This window comes from Abramis brama, assembly GCF_963993115.1.
Source record: "Abramis brama genome assembly, chromosome: 21".
NCBI lineage: Eukaryota > Metazoa > Chordata > Actinopteri > Cypriniformes > Leuciscidae > Abramis > Abramis brama.
In genome coordinates, this window is record NC_139983.1 from 34,365,040 (window position 1) to 34,387,075 (window position 22,036).

A 22,036-nucleotide genomic window follows, 5' to 3' on the forward strand; every position below is an offset into this window, starting at 1 on the left:
GAGCGAGGAGCCTCTAAGATGTTGCTAAAACGAGACCCGGCAAACCCTACTTGACATCTTTAGGCAGCCTGTGTTCGTAAAACGCTGAATAATCACAATTATATCCAGAGACTGCTGACTATCGCCTGCTAAACCCCACGCTGGGTCCCATCACACACACTGAAGTGTGTTAATGCAGGAATTATTTAAACATTCTCCTTCACAAATGGATGAAGAACAGTGTGAATGTCTCAAACATTTCTGCTTTTATCCAATACAAAAAAAAAGTGAAAAGCACTTCAAAAAAGTGACAATGATTTAAATATGATCCCTATCAAACGGATAAACAAAAGTGTAAATGTTTAAAGCGTTTCCCATACATGCAACCCTGCATTTTACCCAATAAAAAGACTGAAAAGCACTTAAATGTGACAATATTATAAACGCACAAAACATACACATTACAGTTTTTTATGTGAATAATCTTTGCATGAGATATGCAAGAAAAAAAGTTGGCTACTGTGTGTCAAATAATAACTATTACTAAAACTATATTATATCAATAATATAGGCTATAAATATTTATACACAGTAGTCAACATTTGAAGTGGAACAAAAAAGTTCATCAAATTCATGTATAACTTTGATGAAAGGTTTTGATCCACTTCAAATGTTGATTACTGAATATATATTATATATATTTTACTATATTATCATGTCAAATATCTGTTATTACAATCTATAATCTGCATTCTCTCACGCGTAGATGACTGGCGCTCTGCCTGCTATTCCTAAGGAAGCCTTTCTTAATTTTAGGGCGCGCTGAGATCAGACTCAGGGGTGGAGGGGGTTATTTTCTGGTTTTCGTTTTTTCTTGCGTGCTCTTATTTGGGCTTGTGTGAACCCCAGGCCCCGCCCCGGCCCCCAGGAGCCGCTCGTATTTAAAGGCCCTGCTCACCTTCTCTCACTGTCCCAGTGGAAGCATCAGTCTTGTGATATAACAACTTGGTGAGTCCTGCGAACGTTGACTTCTGCATCCGATGTTTCAGATCTTCTAGACTCTTCTAGCTTTCCAGTGCTAGTTAGAATACGAGAACGGATAACAGCGAGTTTTGCTGGAGCGGATAATCTTTTAATCTTGATAATCTAAAGTTTGATTTGATAACGCATTTCAGTGTTTTCCATGCAACACTGAAGCATCGTCGTAGTGCATGAATGAAACTAGAGAATGCAATGACAGCTGCGACTGGAGAAAGTGAGAAGACTTGGAGCCCTAAATAGAGCGGCTGTTAAACTCCGGCCTTTCTTTGGCATTAGTGAAGTCTTGAGCTGCAGATTTGATTTCAGTAACCCTTCACGGGCAGGACAGAAGAAGCAGGTGTTTAGATCAGTGTGTGCATGTGTGTGTGTGTTTGGTGTCTGACTGTGTGATGCTTCTTTCTCAGACCACCCAGAAAACCAACCATGTGCGACGACGAGGAAACTACCGCCCTTGTGTGCGACAACGGCTCTGGCTTGGTCAAGGCCGGGTTTGCCGGAGATGACGCTCCCCGTGCTGTGTTCCCCTCCATCGTTGGAAGACCCCGTCACCAGGTGCAACACTTCTGCACAATAACACAGAGAGAACACTCTCATTAATCCATACGACAACATCGTTATATCACACCGGCTGACTGATTACCTTAAGAATTGCAACACGTTTTTTTAAATGCTGTTTAAATTAATGCATTGTCTAATTAAATATGCGGCTTTACTTAATAATGCATTATAAAGGTAGACATAATGTGCATCATAATGCATTACATAGTTTCATACATAAAGTTAAAATGCATTATAATATTCACTGATTCCTTATAATAATTGGTTGTTTGAAGCGTTTTAATGCTTTATACTTTCTACTATAATGTATTATAACTGCGGTTACAATGCATTATAAGATGCATTACAAGGCATAATCAATGCATTAAAATACTTTTATAGTGCATTATACATTAAAGTGTTAATATGCATTGCCTAATTAAATATACATTGTGAAATGCATTATCACTCCACAAATCAGCCGGAAACTAATCATTTTCACCATGTAATTTAGGCGTAAAATCTTGTATAATCAGGCGAATGACATATGAACAATCCTTCAGGATATAAATATGAATAAAACTGTAATGTCTGGAGATTTCTGACTCACACTCACACGAATAGATCGAGTGCAATAAAATAAACACGTGTTTTCTAGTTCTGAGAATTTAAAAACGCATGTTAACACATGTATGGCGCATTATACAAGTATTTTAATGTGTTCTTATTCACTGTAACCGCAGTTATGAAAAGCTGAATCGCTCTGAAAACGGACCAGTGTGTGTGTGTGTGTGTGTGTGTGTGTGTGACAGACTCACTAAACCTCTGAACTCTCTCGCTCAGGGTGTGATGGTCGGCATGGGTCAGAAGGACAGCTACGTCGGTGATGAGGCTCAGAGCAAGAGAGGTATCCTGACCCTGAAGTATCCCATCGAGCACGGCATCATCACTAACTGGGACGACATGGAGAAGATCTGGCACCACACCTTCTACAACGAGCTGCGTGTGGCCCCTGAGGAGCACCCAACCCTGCTCACTGAGGCCCCACTCAACCCCAAGGCCAACAGGGAGAAGATGACCCAGGTACTGATGAGATCCACACACACACACACACACACACACTCCCTCACAGGGTTCATAACACTGAGTCTCTCCTCTCGCAGATCATGTTTGAGACCTTCAACGTTCCCGCCATGTATGTGGCCATCCAGGCTGTGCTGTCCCTGTACGCTTCCGGCCGTACCACTGGTCAGTCACTAACACTCTTCACACACTCCTAGACAACACACACAATGAGTCAAATCAGTATTATACACTCGGAGAAAAAAAGGTACAAAAGCTTTTATTGGGATGGTAACCTTTCAAAAGGTTCATCTATGTAGCATTTACCCCTAAAAGGTGCATATTAGCATCTTAAAGGTGCATATTATTAACAAAAGAGCACATATTAATACCTAAATAGTGCATATTATAGTATGTTTCGAAAGGATGTCGCCCCTGTGACGGCTTTTGTACCTTTTTTCACATTTCACATCAAAATATAAAATCCGATTCTCTTTGATTGTTATTCTTGCAGGAACTATTGCAGTTTTATTTATAGCTGATTTAGCCACTTTGTTGTGCGTTTTGTCATATTTTTTTTAAATGTCTACATAGATTTACTTAGTTTAGTACTTTATATAATACTTTTTATATATATTTCAAGTAACAACATCAAGTTTTTTAAATGGTTTAAGTTAACAATAATAACCCCGATTTCCATTAGGATCGTTTCCAAATTATGATTAAAAAGATTTCAAATTGGAATCCTGTACATATTTCTTAGCATTCATTATGTTTTGACTAGGCCTGTGTTATTCATTAAACTAACAGAAATATGTTCTAAGAACGTTTTGTCAACGTTCACGTAGAAACGTTACATTGTATCATTCCTCAAACACTGGGAACGTTACTTTCGAACGTTCTCTGGACGTTCTGATAAAGTAGCAACATTTAAAAACGTGAGAAGAGCGTCCAACTGAAACATTTCAGAATCCATGAACATTATTAAAAACCAGACACCGTTTGACTGCTAGACTGTTAGACACTGCCGTGTGTGTGTGTGACCGATGCATCACTGACCTGTCTGATCACGTGTCTCCAGGTATTGTGCTGGACGCTGGTGACGGTGTGACCCACAACGTGCCCGTATATGAGGGTTACGCGCTTCCCCACGCCATCATGCGTCTGGATCTGGCCGGTCGCGATCTGACTGACTATCTCATGAAGATCCTGACTGAGAGAGGCTACTCTTTCGTTACAACCGGTGAGTAGCGGTACTCGCAGCAGCACAGGTGTGCATCAGGTGCGCAAGCCGCGGAGTAACACACTCCTCAATGCCTCTCCACAGCTGAGCGTGAGATCGTGCGCGACATCAAGGAGAAGCTCTGCTATGTGGCTCTGGACTTCGAGAACGAGATGGCGACCGCAGCCTCCTCTTCCTCCCTGGAGAAGAGCTACGAGTTGCCCGACGGTCAGGTGATCACCATCGGTAACGAGCGCTTCAGGTGCCCCGAGACCCTCTTCCAGCCCTCCTTCATCGGTGCGTCTCACCCCGCTGCTCCTCAGGTGTGCTCACCTGTGATGGGCTGACACTCACTTCTCTCTCTCTCCTCAGGTATGGAGTCTGCTGGCATCCATGAGACCGCTTACAACAGCATCATGAAGTGCGACATTGACATCCGTAAGGATCTGTACGCCAACAACGTGTTGTCCGGTGGTACCACCATGTACCCTGGTATTGCTGACCGCATGCAGAAGGAGATCACTGCTCTGGCTCCCAGCACCATGAAGATCAAGGTGACACACACACACACACTTAATGCATTAACGAAAGTTTAACCTTCATCCTTTCCTCGCACTTTGTAACTCATCTTTCCCTCACGGGTGAACATGACCGGAAGCCCTAAAATTATACTTTTTATTTTAATTTTTTTTGTCCAGAAAGCTTATTTGATTTCATTTTGTGATCATATTTTTTAACACACTTTTTTTATTTTTTATTTTATTACTAGATTTGATCAATAAATAAAAAGTAAACATTCTTTAAACTTAAATTCAAAATAACTACCAATTTCATTCATAACCTTTTTAATTCAGCTCTAAATATCTTACAGTGTGTCTTTGCCGACCTCTTGTGGAAAAATAATAATATAATATGATATTTCATGACTCTATGGCCTCATAGCTCTATATGAGCTGTTCCGCTTGGTGTATCAGTGTATCTTTATGCATTCAGTTACACATGTAGACGCTATAAATATTTTTTTGGTAAAGTTTTATCATTTTTAGTCTGAATTTTGAGCATTTGTATGTTTTTCTATGTTTACTGAAGCATTCGATTCATTCCTAAGGCAGTCAAATTGACCCGTGAGGGAAGGATTTGTTACTTTTTTAAATTTCAACCACAAAACATGGTTATTCGTGGTTCAAGTGTGACAAAAGTCCGGGTCTTGGACCCGTCTGATAAACACTCAAAAAAAAAAAAAAAAAAGAGATTCAGGTCAAAATGTCCAGAGGGAAATGCTTTTGCAGTGGTTGCTCAGAGCTTAACCCCATCTCTCTCTCTCTCTCTCTCCAGATCATTGCTCCTCCTGAGCGTAAGTACTCCGTCTGGATCGGTGGCTCTATCCTGGCTTCCCTGTCCACCTTCCAGCAGATGTGGATCACCAAGCAGGAGTACGACGAGGCCGGTCCTTCCATCGTCCACAGGAAGTGCTTCTAAACCAACAGCAATCTCTCAGTCTCAGCCGTACATTCGTACTGTCTCTTTTACTGTATATACATGTAATGTTGTAATAAAAACAGATAACTGATAATGGACAACAGCGTCTTGAGTGATCACTGCCCTGTTTTTGCACCATCGCAATGCATTTGAGAAATGATGAAAAGTGGTAAAAGAATCATGGCTACTGTACAATCATGGCTACTGTACATGATAATAATTACATGCACCACCATATTTACATATATTTTTTAAAGAATATCACAGTGTGTTTCCTAAACTAAAAATATATATAATGCACTGCATGACATCAATAATGCAAAACTAAGAATATCAAAGTATGTTTCCTAAACTAATAACATTTATAATGCACTACATGACATAATTAATGCAAAACTAAGTTCTTAAAAGAATATCAAAGTATATTTCCTAAACTAAATATATATATAATGCACTGCATGACATCAATAATGCAAAACAAACAAAAAAGTAGCATTATGGTAAAATAGTAGTGCTGGGCAATGATTGCTCTCGATTAATCACATCCAAAATAAAAGTTTGTGTTTACATAATATATGTGTGTGTGTACTGTGTATATATGAATAGATTTTGTATATATATAAGTACACACACATGCATGTATATATTTAAGAAAAATGTGTTATTTATATATAAAATATTAATATTTATACAGTATGTATATAGTATATACATGCAAATATGTCTTAAATATATACATGCATATGTGTGTATTCATATATACACACAATAATTATACACAGTACACACACATTATGTAAACACAAACTTTAATTTTGGATGCGATGCGATTAATTGTTGCCTAGCACTATGAAACAGATTTGCAAAGTTTGCAAACATAACCTATATTTTTAATCTCCAGTTCCTCGGAAAAAATATGCACTGATATGGACAATTATCTCTCACTAGCACAGCTTTCAGCACTGGCGCTTTAACATCTGCTGCGCCATCAATCACGCGAGTCACGCTGCAGGGGGGCGGGGTCATCTGAGAAGGAATCAACACGTGACTACTCGTAACCCAATCAGAGTGCAGGAAACGCCTGAGTGACGTAGGCAGGGCGAAATTTGAACGTCTCTCTCCGAGCTGCCGTTGTGAAGACGGGAAATAAAGCGGACACACAGAAACAAACACTAGACTTATATGGCGACATTTAGACTTTTAAAGGCGCATTATTTTATTTTATAAAATGATGTTTACGCGCAGCACATCCTGGAGACGTAATATGAGATGCGTTTGGTGACTTTGATCGGTTGTTTTTATCGAAATGTGTCGAGGAGAAGTAAACTAACCATCAGTTTGTTTGTTTATTCATCATATTCATAACATTAATTTTGCGTGTTTTTAACCGTAAAGCAGCATTTTAGTCTATTTCCTCATATTTCGAGTCGTTTTAACGGTTTTTAGACGTTATTATGAAGGTCTTGGAGAGAAATGTGGTTCGTCTGGCAGTCGTTCAGCATCTTCGGTCCGTTTATGGGATCAAAATTAAGAACTGGAATAAAAGCAGAAACAAACAGACATCGACGAACACGGTGAGTTTATAAAACCTCTGATTTCATTATAGAAACGCTAGGCAGAAACAGTTTTCTTACAGGAATGTGATTTACGAAATGCTGTACTTTTGTCACATTTATTAATAATAACCAGGAATAAAAACAATATTTGATTGGACAATTATTGAAATGCTCTGCAACCAGACTTTTGTGTATATTATTATTATTATTATTATTATTATTATTAATGGTCAATATCCAGTAGTTGAAATTGGTTTGATGTTTTTCTATCTGGTTCAGAGAATCTGTAAAGTCACCAACTGGTTGATCAACTTCCTGTTCACGTGGTTCCCTGTAATAAAGAGATTAATCAATACATCTTAAAGGGACAGTTCATCCAATTTTTTTTTAAATTCTTTCATTCTTTACATTTGCGGTGCAAAACACCTATTCTATGCAGGTTTGTGTGTATGTGTGTGTGTTTGGCTTGTTTTCAAATGCACCATGTCTGTATGGCCTTTGACCTCAGCATCCTTAGTCTGCATTTCTCTGTACATTTAATGTTGAAAATACCCGTTTCATAAGATATTTCTATCACATTTGGCTGTAAAATCATAGAAAGAAATGTGATTAATTCCACTATAACAGTCACTGGACTCTTATGCGTGTGACTCTGGCCTCGTGAGAGTGATTTGTGGACCTCTCTTCATGCCAGCTGTAAATGAAGGGGAAGTGCTGCTGATTTTCAAACACACAGAGCTTCGCTTGTTCATGTTCTCCATCATCACCTGAACAGATCCTCCTTGTGTTTCTAGGTGAGGGTGTTTGGCGTGGCGCTCGAGGGTTTGCCACACTGTCATGTGCTGGACTACGGAGACGTACCCTGGTAAGACTGAGAGAGACTAACATTTGCTGGCTTGCACACAGATGCTTTTTAATATTTGCAATGTTTGTAAGAGCTTAATGCTGAGGGCTGTGTGATAGACTATTTATGAGATTAGGGGTTTCTATCACTCTGTCCTCATTTTGGGGTGAACGATGCCTGTAAGTGCAGGTCTCAACACTCAACGGCACCATTTATCACATACCTGAAATGTCTCTTGAGGCAAGCGATCTGTACGCCACACACACTGCAATCTCTTGGTGTGAACGGCTTTAAATTAGACATGCATGATTGATCTTCAAGGTCTTCAGTTCAGCCTTGGGTTGCACTCAAATACAGTACGCTTTTACTGCGGTAAGACTGTCTGTGGAATGTGGCGGTGGACCTTGTAGTAACAGGAAACATGAAGCCTTATTCTTTGGACATTTACTTTATTTTATTATTTTTTATTGAATTTTACTTTTATTTATTATTTTATTTATTTGCCCTATAAATATATATTTATAGATTTATACATACATTTCCCTATAAAATAATATTAATTTATTTTTTATTAAAAAAAAACATTTAATCTATTTTCCATATATTTTATTATTATTTTTATTTGCCCTATATTTCACTATATTATTATTTTTATTAATTATTATTTTGTTTTGCCCTATATTGTAGTTTTATTTTTATTATTGTACATTTTTATTTATTTGCCAAATATTTCCCTATTAAATTATAGTAAAATGTTAATTATTTTACCTATTTCGCCATATTCTATTATTATTATTATACTTTTTTTTTTGCCCTGTTTCCCTATATTTTAGTATTATTTAATTTTTATTGTTTTAGATTTTATTTATTTGCCATATAAAATGATGGTAAAATATGTTATTTTACCCATTTCACCATATTTTATATTTTATTATTATTTAATTTTTTTTGCCCTGTTTCCCTATATTTTAGTATTATTTTATTACTTTGTTTATTTTTATTGTTTTATATTTGCCCTATATTTCCCTATAAAATGAAAGTACAATATATTTTATTTATTTGCCCTATATTTCATTTTATTTTTTATTTCGATCTATTTCATTATTGTTATTGTATATTTAATGATTTAAATGTTTTTGCTCTATTTCCTTTTATTTATGTATTTTGTTATTTATTTGCCCTATATTTTATTATTGTTTTATTTAATTATAAAAAAATTTGCCCTATGTTTCACTATATATATTTAATATTATTGCCCTGTTTTATTATTATGAGGTGTATTTCTGCCCTGTATGTGCATGTCGAGTTCATGTGTCTCGTTGTCTTTCAGCTTTATAGTGGACGCTTGTACGTGTCTCATGGGTCATCTGGACACGGAGGGCCTGTTCAGGAAGTCCGGTTCTGTTGTGCGGGTCAAGAGCCTCCGGGTGAGTGACTGACCTTTACTGTACTTCACCCCAGACACTGATGATGGTGTTCTCACACAGCGGGTGTGTTGTCCTGTGACCCGCAGGCTAAGCTGGACCAGGGCGAGGACGGTCTTCCCACGGCTCTCCCGCTGGACATCGCTGGCCTCCTCAAGCAGTTCTTCCGGGAGCTCCCCGAGCCGGTTCTGACCGTAGACCTGCACAGCGGGTTCCTGAAGGCCCAGGAGCTGCCCTCGGAGGAGGAGAGGACCTCGGCCACGGTCCTGCTGTCCTGTGTGCTGCCCGACAGGAATCTAAACACACTGCGCTACTTCTTCAGCTTCCTGAAGACCGTCTCTCAGCGGTACGCCGTTCGTCTTCAATCTCGTGTTATGCTAATTAATAGGGTCGCGGTTGATCGTGATTTGGCACGCGTGTGATTCGCGGATTAACTGCTAAATTTAACCATCATAGAGTGAAAGTTTATAATTTGGACGTGTTTTGTCTTGCCAATTTACACATTCAAACAATTTTAAACACAGAAAATATTACCCGTCTCGGCAAGTGTTCTCTCTGGTATGTCATAAATGAACAGTTGAGAAAGAAACCGGATGTTTGTCAGTTTATTCAGTCTTAAAGTGACAGCAGCCTAATATTCCTGCTGTTTATGTTAATAAAACAACAAAATACAGCTTTAACAAAGATTAAACTATATTTAATTTCTACAGTGAACAAAATGTATTTTACATTTAGGCTTAATTCATTTCTGTACCTGAATACTACTGTTTAGTATTCATCTTTGCTTGTAATTTGTGTATTTGTTCTTCTCTTATTACTGACTGTTCACTTGTTTTTAATAAGGTTTGAACCTTATCAGTTATGCTGATCCAAAAAAAATAATCCGATCCGTGGCTCAGAAACCGTAAAAGACCCGAACCGTGAATTGTGTGCTCCGTTCACCACTACTAATCAATGACTTCCTTCTGAATGGTTCTTTTCAGAGGTCCTTTTGTGTTTACATGCATGTAAAGTGTGTGTGTGTTGCTCCTTCATTTCAGATGTGCTGAGAATAAGATGGACAGCAGTAATCTCTCGGTCATCTTTGCCCCGAACCTCTTCCACTGTGGTGACGGAGGAGAAAAGATGAGCAGCAGCACCGAGAAGAGACTCAAGCATCAGGCGGCGGCTCTGCAGTGTCTCATCGATAACGCTCAACACCTGGGTATGTGCACGCCTTCACTTATAGACTTCATCACAATTACATAGTATTAATCCATACCTAACATACTCACTCACTCAGGATGTCAATCAGGGGTTCTTAAACTTTTTTGTTTTTAGTCTGCTGGACACATTTATATAAAATATATACTTATTTACTTGAAGGAACTTTTTTTTTAACACGTTCATCTGTGTTTAGTGTGTAATGTTGTTGTTTGATCATGAAAAAGCTCCAGTTCTTCTCTATATCAGTGTCAGTGTTTCTGAACTCACTGTATCTCGAGTTTCTTCTGGGAACGAACACGTCACAATATTCCTCATTATAATAATTCATACGCAGAATAAAGGGGCGGGGCCTGGTTGAGTTCGTTAGTAGTGTGTTAAACTGGCGGTTATGGAAAGGGGCGGGACATTTCCCAAACACACTTGAAGCGCTCGACCAATCACAACACACTGATCCAGCCGACCAATCAGAGCACAGTGTGCTTTTCAGGAGGAGGGGCTTCATAGAGACAGGAAGTAAACAGAGCGTTACTGACACCAGTTCCAGTTTGGGAAACCCTGATGCAAATTAAATGGAATTAAAGCTTTGATACATTTAATATGTATTGAGTTAATCCAGTGAAAAGTAACGTGTGTGAGAACAGTGACGCTAACCCTGTTGTTGTTCACAGGCGCGGTTCCTCAGTTCCTGATGGAGAAGGTTCCAGCCATGCTGGGTTGTGATGCTGCTGTGTTCTCTCCAGCTTCAGTGTCTCTAGAGGAGAGTAACGCTCACTCAGACCTGAAGAAAAGCAACAGACGCAGTTTAGGAGGTAAGAAACGTGTCTAAAGGCTCATTCAATCAGTTTCATCACATGACTGCTTTGAAGGGAAGTGGATACGGTTAATAACAGGGTTCGTACAAGTAGTTTTCGCTTAAAGTGCTTGAATTTGACTTTTTGAAATTTAAAGGGATAGTTCGCCCCAAAAATGATATTTAAGCCATGATTTACTCACCCTCAAGCCGTTCGAGATGCATATGTCAATCTTTTTTCAGACGAACACATTTTCAGTTATTTTAGAAAATGTCTTAGATCTTTCAGTGGTTATAATGTGAAGTTATGGGGTCCAGCTGATTCAAGACAGAAAATGTGCATGGCATCCTTCACAAAAATAATCCATCCGTCTCCAGGGGGATAAACGAAGGCCTTCTGAGGGTAATCCGTGCGGTTTTGTCGTAAAAAAATACATATTTAAAACTTTATAAACTAAAATAACTGGCTTCCGGTGGCGGTCGGCGCGCGTTCATGGAGATGGAAGCGTCGTGACGTAGAACGAACGTGACAGCGCAGCCAGAGAGCAGAGCAAAACAAAACTCAACGTTCGTTCTACGTCACGACGCTTCCATCTCCATGAACGCGCGCCGACCGCCACCGGAAGCCAGTTATTTTAGTTTATAAAGTTTTAAATATGTATTTTTTTACGACAAAACCGCACGGATTACCCTCAGAAGGCCTTCGTTTATCCCCCTGGAGCCGGATGGATTATTTTTGTGAAGGATGCATGCACATTTTGCGACTTGAATCAGCTGGACCCCATTGCTTCACATTATAACCACTGAAAGATCTAAGACATTTTCTAAAATAACTGAAAATGTGTTCGTCTGAAAAAAGATTGACATATGCATCTCGAACGGCTTTAGGGTGAGTAAATCATGGCTTAAATATCATTTTTGGGCGAACTATCCCTTTAAGTTTGGGAAAACCCTTGAAGACAGCCATATTTCTGAAAAAGTGCTTGGATTATTGGAAGACAATAGGCTATATTATAAAATAGTGTTTAATTTTATTGATAAAGCAATCTTTTCACACCCATCTGATATAGATATAGAGCCATTTAGCCTAGCTATGAGTGTGATATTGCTCATAATTATTCAAGTGTATGATACAGCTTTAATTCTTCAGGTTTATTATATTTAAGGGAGAAAAAATCAATCAGTTTCAATGGTTCAATGGTTTATCTATTTACCTTTTTTATAATTTGAAACATAATAAAGATATTGTTTAATAAGTGAGATCTCTGATTGTTGTCCTTAAACTAAAAAAGTAGTGCTTTGAAAGTCCTGGAATTTCATTTCACAGTCTCTGTACGAACCCTGTAATAATGATTTGAAGGCATATAATCTGAGTTTTTTTTAGTTGAGTGGGTTTGTTTTGTATTCCAGATGTGGTTAATGGAGCTCTGAATAGGTTTAAAAGTAGTAGAACACCAACAAATACCCCTCAGTCTGATGGAGCAGGTGGGTAAACGTCCTCAGATCCGCTCGGGGGTTTCTCATCTTCACTTCGTAAATGTAATGAGCACGTGCTTCTTTGTTGAGTTTGAGATGGCTTTATGTGTGCACACTTTCATGTAGATGTTCCTGTTTACATTATGGCACGGCACGGATGATATACAGCATAATGTTTGTCTTTTGGCGCTTGTGAGAATGTTCCCTCTACTTTTGGCTAACCCTTGTGTGTCAATTAAAAAAAGTTATGTCCTACAAACAAAAATGTCCTAAAAACTGAAGCTTGGGAGCACAGACTTTAAGTTTGGTCTCATTTTTAAACAAGACCCCGTGGTAAAAAAAAAGTTTAAAATGAAATTTAATAACAATATTTTATATAAAATATATATTTTATGAGACATGTTGAACTCTGAAACTGCTATAAAATCAAAGCCATAAATCTAAACAAGGCATGTACCAAATTTGAAGTTGATACCACAAAAAAAATGAGCTTTCAGTGTGTGTGTGTGTGTGTGTGTGTGTGTGTGTGTGTGTGTGTGTGTTCGGGCGCAGTTCCAGATTTCCCCATTAGAGGCAGCAAAACTCCACTGGACACACACAGGTTGGATTTAGGATTTGCAGGAGTTTTTCTCTCAATTATTACAAACGCACACAATTATAGCTGTATAATTTATCCAGTCGGCTCTATAATATTTCGAAGCAGAAAACAGGAATAAAGCGAGTGTTTGCTTTATAGGCCAAACCTGAGAAAATGGTGCCATCTGGTAAAAAAAATAGTACAAATTAAAATGTTGAAGCCTTGCCAACAGAATGAAAGCCTCTTAACAAAGATTGCATCATTTTATAGTTAAATGGCCCTGGGAGTAAAAATATTTAGTTTCAATGGGGACATTTTTGTCCAAAAGGTCCCTGAGTCCAAATTAGATTTTTAGTTTTTTAAAGGAAATTGGGGTGATATAGTAAAATTCCAATAAAAATACACACCTGTGCCTAAATGTATGCAGTTGGCATTAACACGGTCAAAATGATTTAAAAAACCCTAAAATGTCTATAAGGTCGCACAAGGGTTAAATGATTTCTGCTCTATTCTCAGTCGCTTACACACATCTTTGCTGGTCAATCTGACACTTTTGGCTCCAGCTTAATTTCCTTGTATTGAATCTCTAGCCTGAGCACGAATGGAAGAATAACAGGAATCTCCTTCAGGAACTCAAGTGCTTCTGAGTGAATTCAAGTCTTTTTCCTTCAGTTTTCTCCATGGCCACTCCCGTCATCATAACTCCAAACTCCAAGCGTAAGCTTCCGCTGGACTCGGCACACACTCACGGCTTCTCCAGCAAGAAGCGCAGGTCCATCAAGAAGAACCTCGGCCTGGAGCTGTTCCCGAGCGCTCTGTTTGGAGGATCGTCTACACCTGGATCAGGTGAGCTTCACGCCACATTAGGGCTGTCAAATAAAAATACGAATTTCGAATATTAACACGCTGTCACTTGCATCTTGATTCTCTGAAGTTTCAGTCCTTTCAGTGTAAAAGTCTTCATTACGGACTTTTCCCGTGCACAATTGCAAATGTGATATTTATTTTATATAACAGTTAAATTAACAATAAATTAACATTGTGAGTTATATTTTATAATCAATATTGTTTGTTTTCCCTTTATTTCGCTGACGAGAATTTCAAAATGAAGCCATATCAGTCTCAATGCAACAGACAGCGACGATTTTTTTAATGGAATCCGCGTTTTGAACGAATCAAGCCGTTTGATCAAATCGGTTGAATGAATGACTCCCTCAACTCACTTCTTAAGACAGTGACTTGCCTCCTACTGGCAGTTTTAGTTTCACATTTAAGGTACCCTTTAATTAGAACTTAATATTAGAAATCAGTTCATATTTAACAATCTCATAGCTTTATTTATGCAATTGTAAATGCAGTGTAAATATATTAATGCCAGATCTGATGCCACTTCTGTGTCACCTCTGCACTGCAAAGATGGATTTTGATTTAATGATTTAATTTGACTGGTAACAGTGGTATTGTGTAATTATTCTAATAGAATTTAATTTGAATGTTAGAATTTGGCATAAAAGGTGATGCATACATCTACAAATGTCCATATATAGGTGAAAATGCCCCTGGAAATCAATTTAAGGTGGCGAATATTACCCCTTAATAAAAAATGTTAATTTCTGTCACTGCTGTGAACTGACCACTGCATAGAATATGAAAAATATGAATATCTTCGTGAGTCTTCTGTCAACAACAGGCCTAAACCAGCCATGGCACCAGCACAGAAACACAATCAGTAAAATACTATCTAATTATTATCAACAAAACTTTGAAAATATCGAGACATATTTTGTCAATATTGCACACCCCTAATGCACGGTATTAATTTTGATTTCTTTGGGTCTTAAAAAGGTCTTAAAAAGCCTTAAATTTGACTTTAAAAAGTGCCCTGTCATAAAGACAGTCTTTGCCGCCATCTACTGGAGAAATAATGTATGTAACTTCTGTTGCTGTTCACGGTCAGGGACTATTTTTTCCAGCGGAAGGAAGGCTTTTAGTGATTTTGCTTCATGAACTTCGGCTTTAATATTTGTATTGTGTGGTAACCGTTTTATAAAAGCAATAATGTACTCGAGGCTAGTGCTGTATCGTGAATAAGTCCTGCCTAACAACGCCCTTCAGCCGGGACTTGTTCACTACAGCACAGCCTCTCGTACCTCATTACGTCCTCATTTATCTGTGTTGTTCTCTCAGCACACAGTGCGGCGGGGGCTCTGGACTCGTCTCGCAGTGGTCTTCTGTCTTCTGTGGGCAGAAACACTCGTCTGTCCTGCAGTTCTGCCCGGAGGAAGAGCCGGCGACGCAGAGACCGCAGTGTCAACAGGTACAACACACACTCATCTTTCTAGGGATTATCAGGGTTCGTACAAGCTGCTTAAAGCACTTGAATTTGACTTCCTGCAAAACCCTTGAAAACAGCCACATCTATGAAGAGGTACTTGAAAAGTGCTTGACTTATTTAAATACAATATATGTGACCCTGGACCACAAAACCAGTCACACGGGTCAATTATTTTGAATTTGAAATGTATACATCATATAAAGCTGAATAAATAATCTGTCCATTGATGTGTGGTTTGTTAGGATAGGACAATATTTGTCTGAGACACAACTATTGAAAATCTGGAATCTGAGGCAAAAAAATCTAAACATTGAGAAAATCTCCTTTAAAGTTGTTCATTTATGTTGGCGATTGTGCAGCATTCACTCACAGAAATACATGTTATATATTTACGGTAGGAAATATATATATCTTTATAGATCATGATCTTAATATCCTAATGATTTTTGGCATAAAAGAAAAATCTATAATTTTGACCCATACGATGTATAGTTGGATATTGCCACAGATAAACCCGAGCGACTCGAGACTGGTGACGTGATCCAGGGTCACATATTTGGAATACAAATTTTTCGAAAAAACACAAATACAATTCATAACTCCAGTCTTCAGTGTCACATGATCCTTCAGAAATCATTTTAATATGATGATTTGATGCTCGAGAAATATTTGTTTATTATCAGTGTTGAAGACGGCTTCATATTTTAGTGAAAACTTCACTAAGTTTAACATTTTTTTTTCAGAATTCTTTGATGAATGAAAGTTCAAAAGAACCGTGTTTATTTGAAATAGAATCTTTTGTAACATTATAAACGGCTTTACTGTCACTTTTGTTACATTTAATGCGTCCTTAATGAATAAGTATCAATTTTGTTCTATTTATTTGTTTAAATCTTACCTCAGTATCTCCACAAGAGGGTGCAATTAGGCAAAATATGAATGTGTCATATTAAATAGTTCCTTCTAAGCAATGAAATGAGATTAGTGAAGTAAAGTGTGTGTAATGCTCACTGTGATTGGTCCTCTTGTTGTGTTCAGAGCTGAATCGGGGAAGGCCGGCTGCTTCTCTCCCAGAGCCGTGAAGAAAGAGCCGGTGAGGAAATCCCTGCGTCTGCGCTTCAGTCTGGGCAAATCCAGCCGCGAGTCTGTAAGTTCAGAAACATCATCTCTGTCAACATCCACCAGAGACTGAACAGTCCACCGATCTTTTCTGCGCAACCCTGATTTGCATGCTTATAATGTGCATCTAATGATTATGTATTTAATACATATTAATGGGTGAGTAATTAGCACTTGGTTAACAGAATTAAGGACTTTTGTTATGCCATGTTGAGTCTGGCTCCATCTAGTGGCGGTGTAATGTTGGTACATGCTGCTATTAATGATGCAATAATCACATTATTTTACTGTCTTGGTTTGAGGGTTTTACTCATGCATGGTTTTGCATTTTATGGGAAAAAAAGAAAGCTGGACAGCTGGAATATGATTGATCTGGTGATCTATAGTGTTTAAGCGCTCAAGAAAATGATGGTTTTACCCGTGGCGAAGTGTTATGACACTATGATGATGGATGTAATGTGATTGTTTGTTCGTTCTAATATTTGTGTTGTCAATGACTTGCTTAATATTGCACATGTTGTAGCATTGTGACTTTAGGAGATGAAATATCTTTATGATTTTATTTAAGAACCTGATATTACTAAAAATATTTGTAGAGTAATAAAAATGTTTTAAGAAGAAACAAATATTAATATTATAACAATTTTTTAAATTTTTCTAATTAAAATGTATCCTTGTGGTTTTGGGTTATTCCTTGCCATTATTGACATGGTCATTATTTTATGCATATGCTCAAATAAAAAAAGATGTTTGACCAGAAATCAGCATTTTTTTCTTCCAGTTAAGCATTATCATAATTCAACACTGACATAATTCAAACAATCACAAACCAAAGAGTAAAAAGAAGCTGCCTCTATTTCAACAGAACCTCAATACACATTCACAACTGGGGCCAAAGAGGTCAGAGGTCATAGGTTGGCGCCTTGCAACACAAGAGAGCTGTACTGGTTTTCACTTCACCAAGGAGTTGAGTCCGACTGTTTTGAAGAAGAGCCCATCGAAAGGTCAGTATTTTGGGTTTATATTTAATACTCAGAGCTTTTTCCTGCACATCTGCAGATTTGAAAATCAATATTGACCCCATTCTGATCTTATGATTCATCAGTGCATGTCATGCCAAAGAAAAAACTAATCTGAAATTACCTTTTCTGTGGGCGTCATCCAGTCGAGAGACACTTCACAGCATCTATTGCACATGGATAGTCACATCCCAGTCTGCATTATTATTATTATTATTATTATAATTGAATATAATTTATTATCCGGAAGTGCATCAGAATTCAGAAGAAAAATTGCATGCAAAAGCGTTTTCATGTTGATCTTGAAGATGCTGGCTCTTATTTCTCATGCTTTATTTCTTCTGCTTGCTTTAAGTCTCTTCTGCTCACTAAAGCTGCATCTATCTGATCAAAAATACAGTAAAAACAGTGAAATATTATTATAAAGTAAATCATGTTTTCTATGTGAATATATAGAAAAGTGTAATTTATTCCTGTGATCAAAGCTGAATTTTCAGCATCATTACTCCAGTCTTCAGTGTCACATGATCCTTCAGAAATCACTCTAATATGAGGATTTGATGCTCAAGAAACATTTATGATTATTATCAGTGTTGAAATGTTTCAGATTTTTGTGGAAACTGATTCATTTACTTTTCAGGATTCTTTGATGAATAGAAAGTTCTAAAGAACAGTGTTTATTTGAAATAGAATATTTTGTAACATTATAAATATCTTTAACTTTTGATCAATTTCAATCCTTGATGAATAAAAATATAATTGTTTTATTTGTTTGTTTAAATATTACCTCATTTTTGAATGGTGATGTATGAGTGTTTCCACAGATCTGAAGCAGCATCTGTTTCCAACACTGATAATAATCATAAATGTTTGTTGAGCATCAAATCATCATATTAGAGTGATTTCTGAAGGATCATGTGACACTGAAGACTAAAGTTGATTTGATCACAGGAATAAATTACACATTACTATATATTCACATTAAGGCTTTCAAAATGGCTGAAAAACTAAATTAGACTTTTTTTTTTTTTTCTTAATTATGAAAATACAAATTATATTATAAAAGGCATAATTTCAGTTAGGAGGAAACGGGCCACAAGAGGGCGCAATGAGCCAAATAATGCATCATATTAAACTCTTCATTCAAAGCAATGAAATAACATTACTGAAATAAAAAGTGCATAACTTTTAAACAATTGTCATAAATTGCATAAACAATTTTATGAACAAAAAAAGCATCATGTACTTATGCATAGTTTAGTACTAAAATTTTAATTTTAGGTAACACTTTATTTTACAGTGTCACTGTTATGTTACATGTGGTTAGTGTAGTAATAGCTATAGATTATGCATAATTACATGCAACTAACCCTAATCCTAACCCTATAGTAAGTACATGTACTTAATATTATTCAGTACTTAAATGTATAGTTACAATGCAACAAAGACACCTTAAAATAGTGTAATTTTAACTCGACCGTCTTAATTCACATAGAAAAGTTATTTTAAATTACAATATTTAATTTTTCTTTTATTTCATTAATTACATTTTTTTTTTTCTGTATTTAATCTAATAAATGCAGGCTTGGTGAGCGGAAGAGACTCTTTTAAAAGCGGTGTATAATTTGAGTTTTCTATCGTCCACGTTTGATTGACAGGCTCCAAGTTTCTCAGTAAATCGGAGGATGACCTCTTGACCCCTCGGTGTGAATCAATAAACCACAGGAGCTCGTGGAGTCGAGACACTCCTGATGTCGGCCTGACTTTCCCGACGGATTCGTTCTCGGAGACTAAACCTCCGACGGTCAACGACGTTCCCAAGATCCTCTGCGGCGAGGAGTCGTTCAGCGAAGAACGATCCGGATCGACGCTAATGAAAATCAAACAAGCGTTCGGTGAGTCTGGCAGTGACCTTCACAGCATCATCAAACAGGACCACGACACCCTGGGGTCAAACTCCTCGGAAACCTCACAGAAATCAACGTCTGAGGATCACAATGTGACGTTCGGACAGATCGAGATCGCTCCCCTGTCTCCTCTACACATCGACAGCGCTCTGTTTGATAGTGGAACGACGCGGTTTGGTGAAACCAGTCTGAACGAGTCTCTCTGGCTTGAAAGCGAAAGCAAGGATTTCTTAAAAGAAGAACGATGTTCTGCAGAATGCAGTCAATTAATCGACGCTTTAGACATACAAAGTCCCGTCGCTTTCAGACTGGACTCTTCCAATAGGATCCAATCAACTCCATGCGGATCAAGAACGCAAACCACCGACACGTCGTCTCTGGGAAATGAGATGATTGATAAACATCCCGTTGAAACATGTTCCTACGTTTTCAGACCGGACACTTCCAATAGAGTCCAATCAACTCCATGCAGATCAAGAACGCAACCGAACACATTGGGAAATGAGATTGATAACATTCCCAGTGGCGCTGAAGCTCGCCGGATGAAAGTGGCCGAGCAGATTAAACGGTTCAACATGATGACGTTGGATTCGCCCAAAGCTAAAGCGATGCGATCTCCTATGCAGTTCCAGCGCACGCCGGTTCGACAGTCCGTGAGGCGCTTAAACTCTCTGGTCGGGAGCCGTAAAGAGGTCCGGATGGGTTGGTGTGCCGCCGAGACTCAGATGAAGGCCGTGAGTTTGGAAAGCGCTTTGCATTCGACGTTTGCTAAACCCAAACCTCCAGTTCCTCCGAAGAACACGAAGGTTAAACACGCGACGCTGGAAGACGTCACCAATAAGACGCCAAAGACAAAGCGTGACAAGAATGGCGCAAATGAACATCCCAAGTCTGTTCTGCTCGAAGTGTCTCACAACGAGACCAGTCGCTATCGAGGTTCACCCAGAAACCCTCTGGCCGAGGTCAAACTGCTGTCAGCGCTGAAACCCATCGATATATAAGATGTATCGTTAAAGGAGGAGTTTCCTGATAATTCCCTCTCCTCCTCGTCATCCGAGATGTTCATGTGTTTCTTTCTTCAGTGGAGAAGAAATGCAGGTTTTTGAGGAAAACACTCCAGGATGTTTCTCCATATAGTGTCTTCAATGGGGTCCAACGGGTCGAAGGTCCAGATGTGAGTTTCAGTGCAGCTTCAAAGTCTCGACACGATCCAGCCGAGGAATAAGAGTCTGATCTAGACAAACCAGCGGACATTTTACAACTAAATAAACATTTATATACTTTTAACCACAAATGCTGGTCTTGCACTCGCTGTGATGCGACACACATTACGCAATCAGGTTGAAAGGTCAAGCGGGACGTAGGCGTAAGAACCGACCCAGTGTTTACAAAGCGAACGTGCAAAGACTGAGTCAAACGCCATTTACTAAATAAATAAAAGGTAAAACAATGTCGGATGATTTTGAAGTTGGAGGAGAAAATGAGATGGAGAAAATCCTACATTTTCCACATGACCTTTCAACCTGATTACGTAATGCGTGAAGTCGTGGACGTGCAAGACGAGTATTAGTGGTTAGAAGTATATAAATGTTTATTTAGTTGTAAAATGTCCGCTGGTTTGTCTAGATGAGACTCTTATTCCTCGGCTGGATCGTGTCGAGACTTTGAAGCTGCACTGAAACTCACATCTGGACCTTCGACCCGTTGGACCCCATTGAAGACACTATATGGAGGAACATCCTGGAGTTCTTCAACTGAAGAAAGAAAGACATGAACAATGTGAGGGGAGAGTAAATTATCAGGATATTTTAATTCTAAAATGATCTACTCCTTTAAATGCTTGTGAACTCATATATTCAGGGGTCTTAACTTATTTTACTGTCGTGAGCTTTGATCGTTTTGCAGGTGAATGGGGCGATCAGTGATTTTACTTAATTTTTACATCATTCCATTATTAGTTTGGATTTCAGGTTCGCTTCGTTTGATTTGAAAAGCCAAACTCAAATGCATTTCAGAGCCATCCTGTAATTTTATATCGCGAACTGAAACCCACGATTGCACTCTTGAAGTACACTGATCTTGTTTGAGTGTTTGCTGTAAGTGAAAAGACGAGTCTGTGAAAGTGAGAATAGATCATAATTGTGTTTAGAGTGAAAACGGATGCTTGTGAATTAGATTGGAATTGGTAGGTTTGGGGACGGTGTCTTATATTTACCTTTATTTATATATTGTAAGGCCTTAAAGACAACATTCATGGTGCAACTCAAGGAAATGTATGCTATGTTAAGCAGTATTATGGTCATATTTGAAATCCTCAATGCTGTTGTTTTTCACTTGTTTGTGAACATGTTTTGTTGTCAAACTAAACTCTGTTTAATTGATGTTTTTGAAGTTCCTTTCTTCACCACCTGGTGGCGCACTTTGTTCAACAGGCCCATGGTCAGTCGGTATTAAAGGTCATTG

At 38.2% G+C, this 22,036-nt stretch overlaps 2 protein-coding genes across 3 annotated transcripts; both read left to right on the plus strand.

Moving 5' to 3' along the window:
* Nucleotides 1–862: 862 nt before the first annotated feature.
* actc1b (actin alpha cardiac muscle 1b) lies at nucleotides 863–5,421 on the plus strand. Its single transcript, XM_084096452.1, has 8 exons — nucleotides 863–987; nucleotides 1,425–1,572; nucleotides 2,401–2,640; nucleotides 2,721–2,805; nucleotides 3,701–3,862; nucleotides 3,947–4,138; nucleotides 4,214–4,395; nucleotides 5,177–5,421. The coding sequence occupies exons 2-8, from the start codon at nucleotides 1,444–1,446 to the stop codon at nucleotides 5,318–5,320; spliced, it is 1,134 nt and encodes a 377-aa protein (XP_083952578.1). The 5' UTR covers nucleotides 863–987; nucleotides 1,425–1,443; the 3' UTR covers nucleotides 5,321–5,421.
* Nucleotides 5,422–6,435: 1,014 nt separating this feature from the next.
* On the plus strand, nucleotides 6,436–21,954 carry arhgap11a (Rho GTPase activating protein 11A). 2 transcript variants are annotated; one of them, XM_084096508.1, is made up of 12 exons: nucleotides 6,436–6,894; nucleotides 7,671–7,741; nucleotides 9,051–9,147; nucleotides 9,234–9,490; nucleotides 10,185–10,348; nucleotides 11,019–11,159; nucleotides 12,551–12,625; nucleotides 13,866–14,039; nucleotides 15,381–15,510; nucleotides 16,567–16,675; nucleotides 17,513–17,651; nucleotides 19,325–21,954. In XM_084096508.1, the coding sequence occupies exons 1-12, from the start codon at nucleotides 6,775–6,777 to the stop codon at nucleotides 20,572–20,574; spliced, it is 2,727 nt and encodes a 908-aa protein (XP_083952634.1). In that variant the 5' UTR covers nucleotides 6,436–6,774; the 3' UTR covers nucleotides 20,575–21,954. The 2 variants fall into 2 exon arrangements, with proteins under 2 accessions (XP_083952634.1, XP_083952635.1); XM_084096509.1 differs by lacking the exon at nucleotides 12,551–12,625.
* The last annotated feature ends 82 nt before the right edge of the window (nucleotides 21,955–22,036 follow it).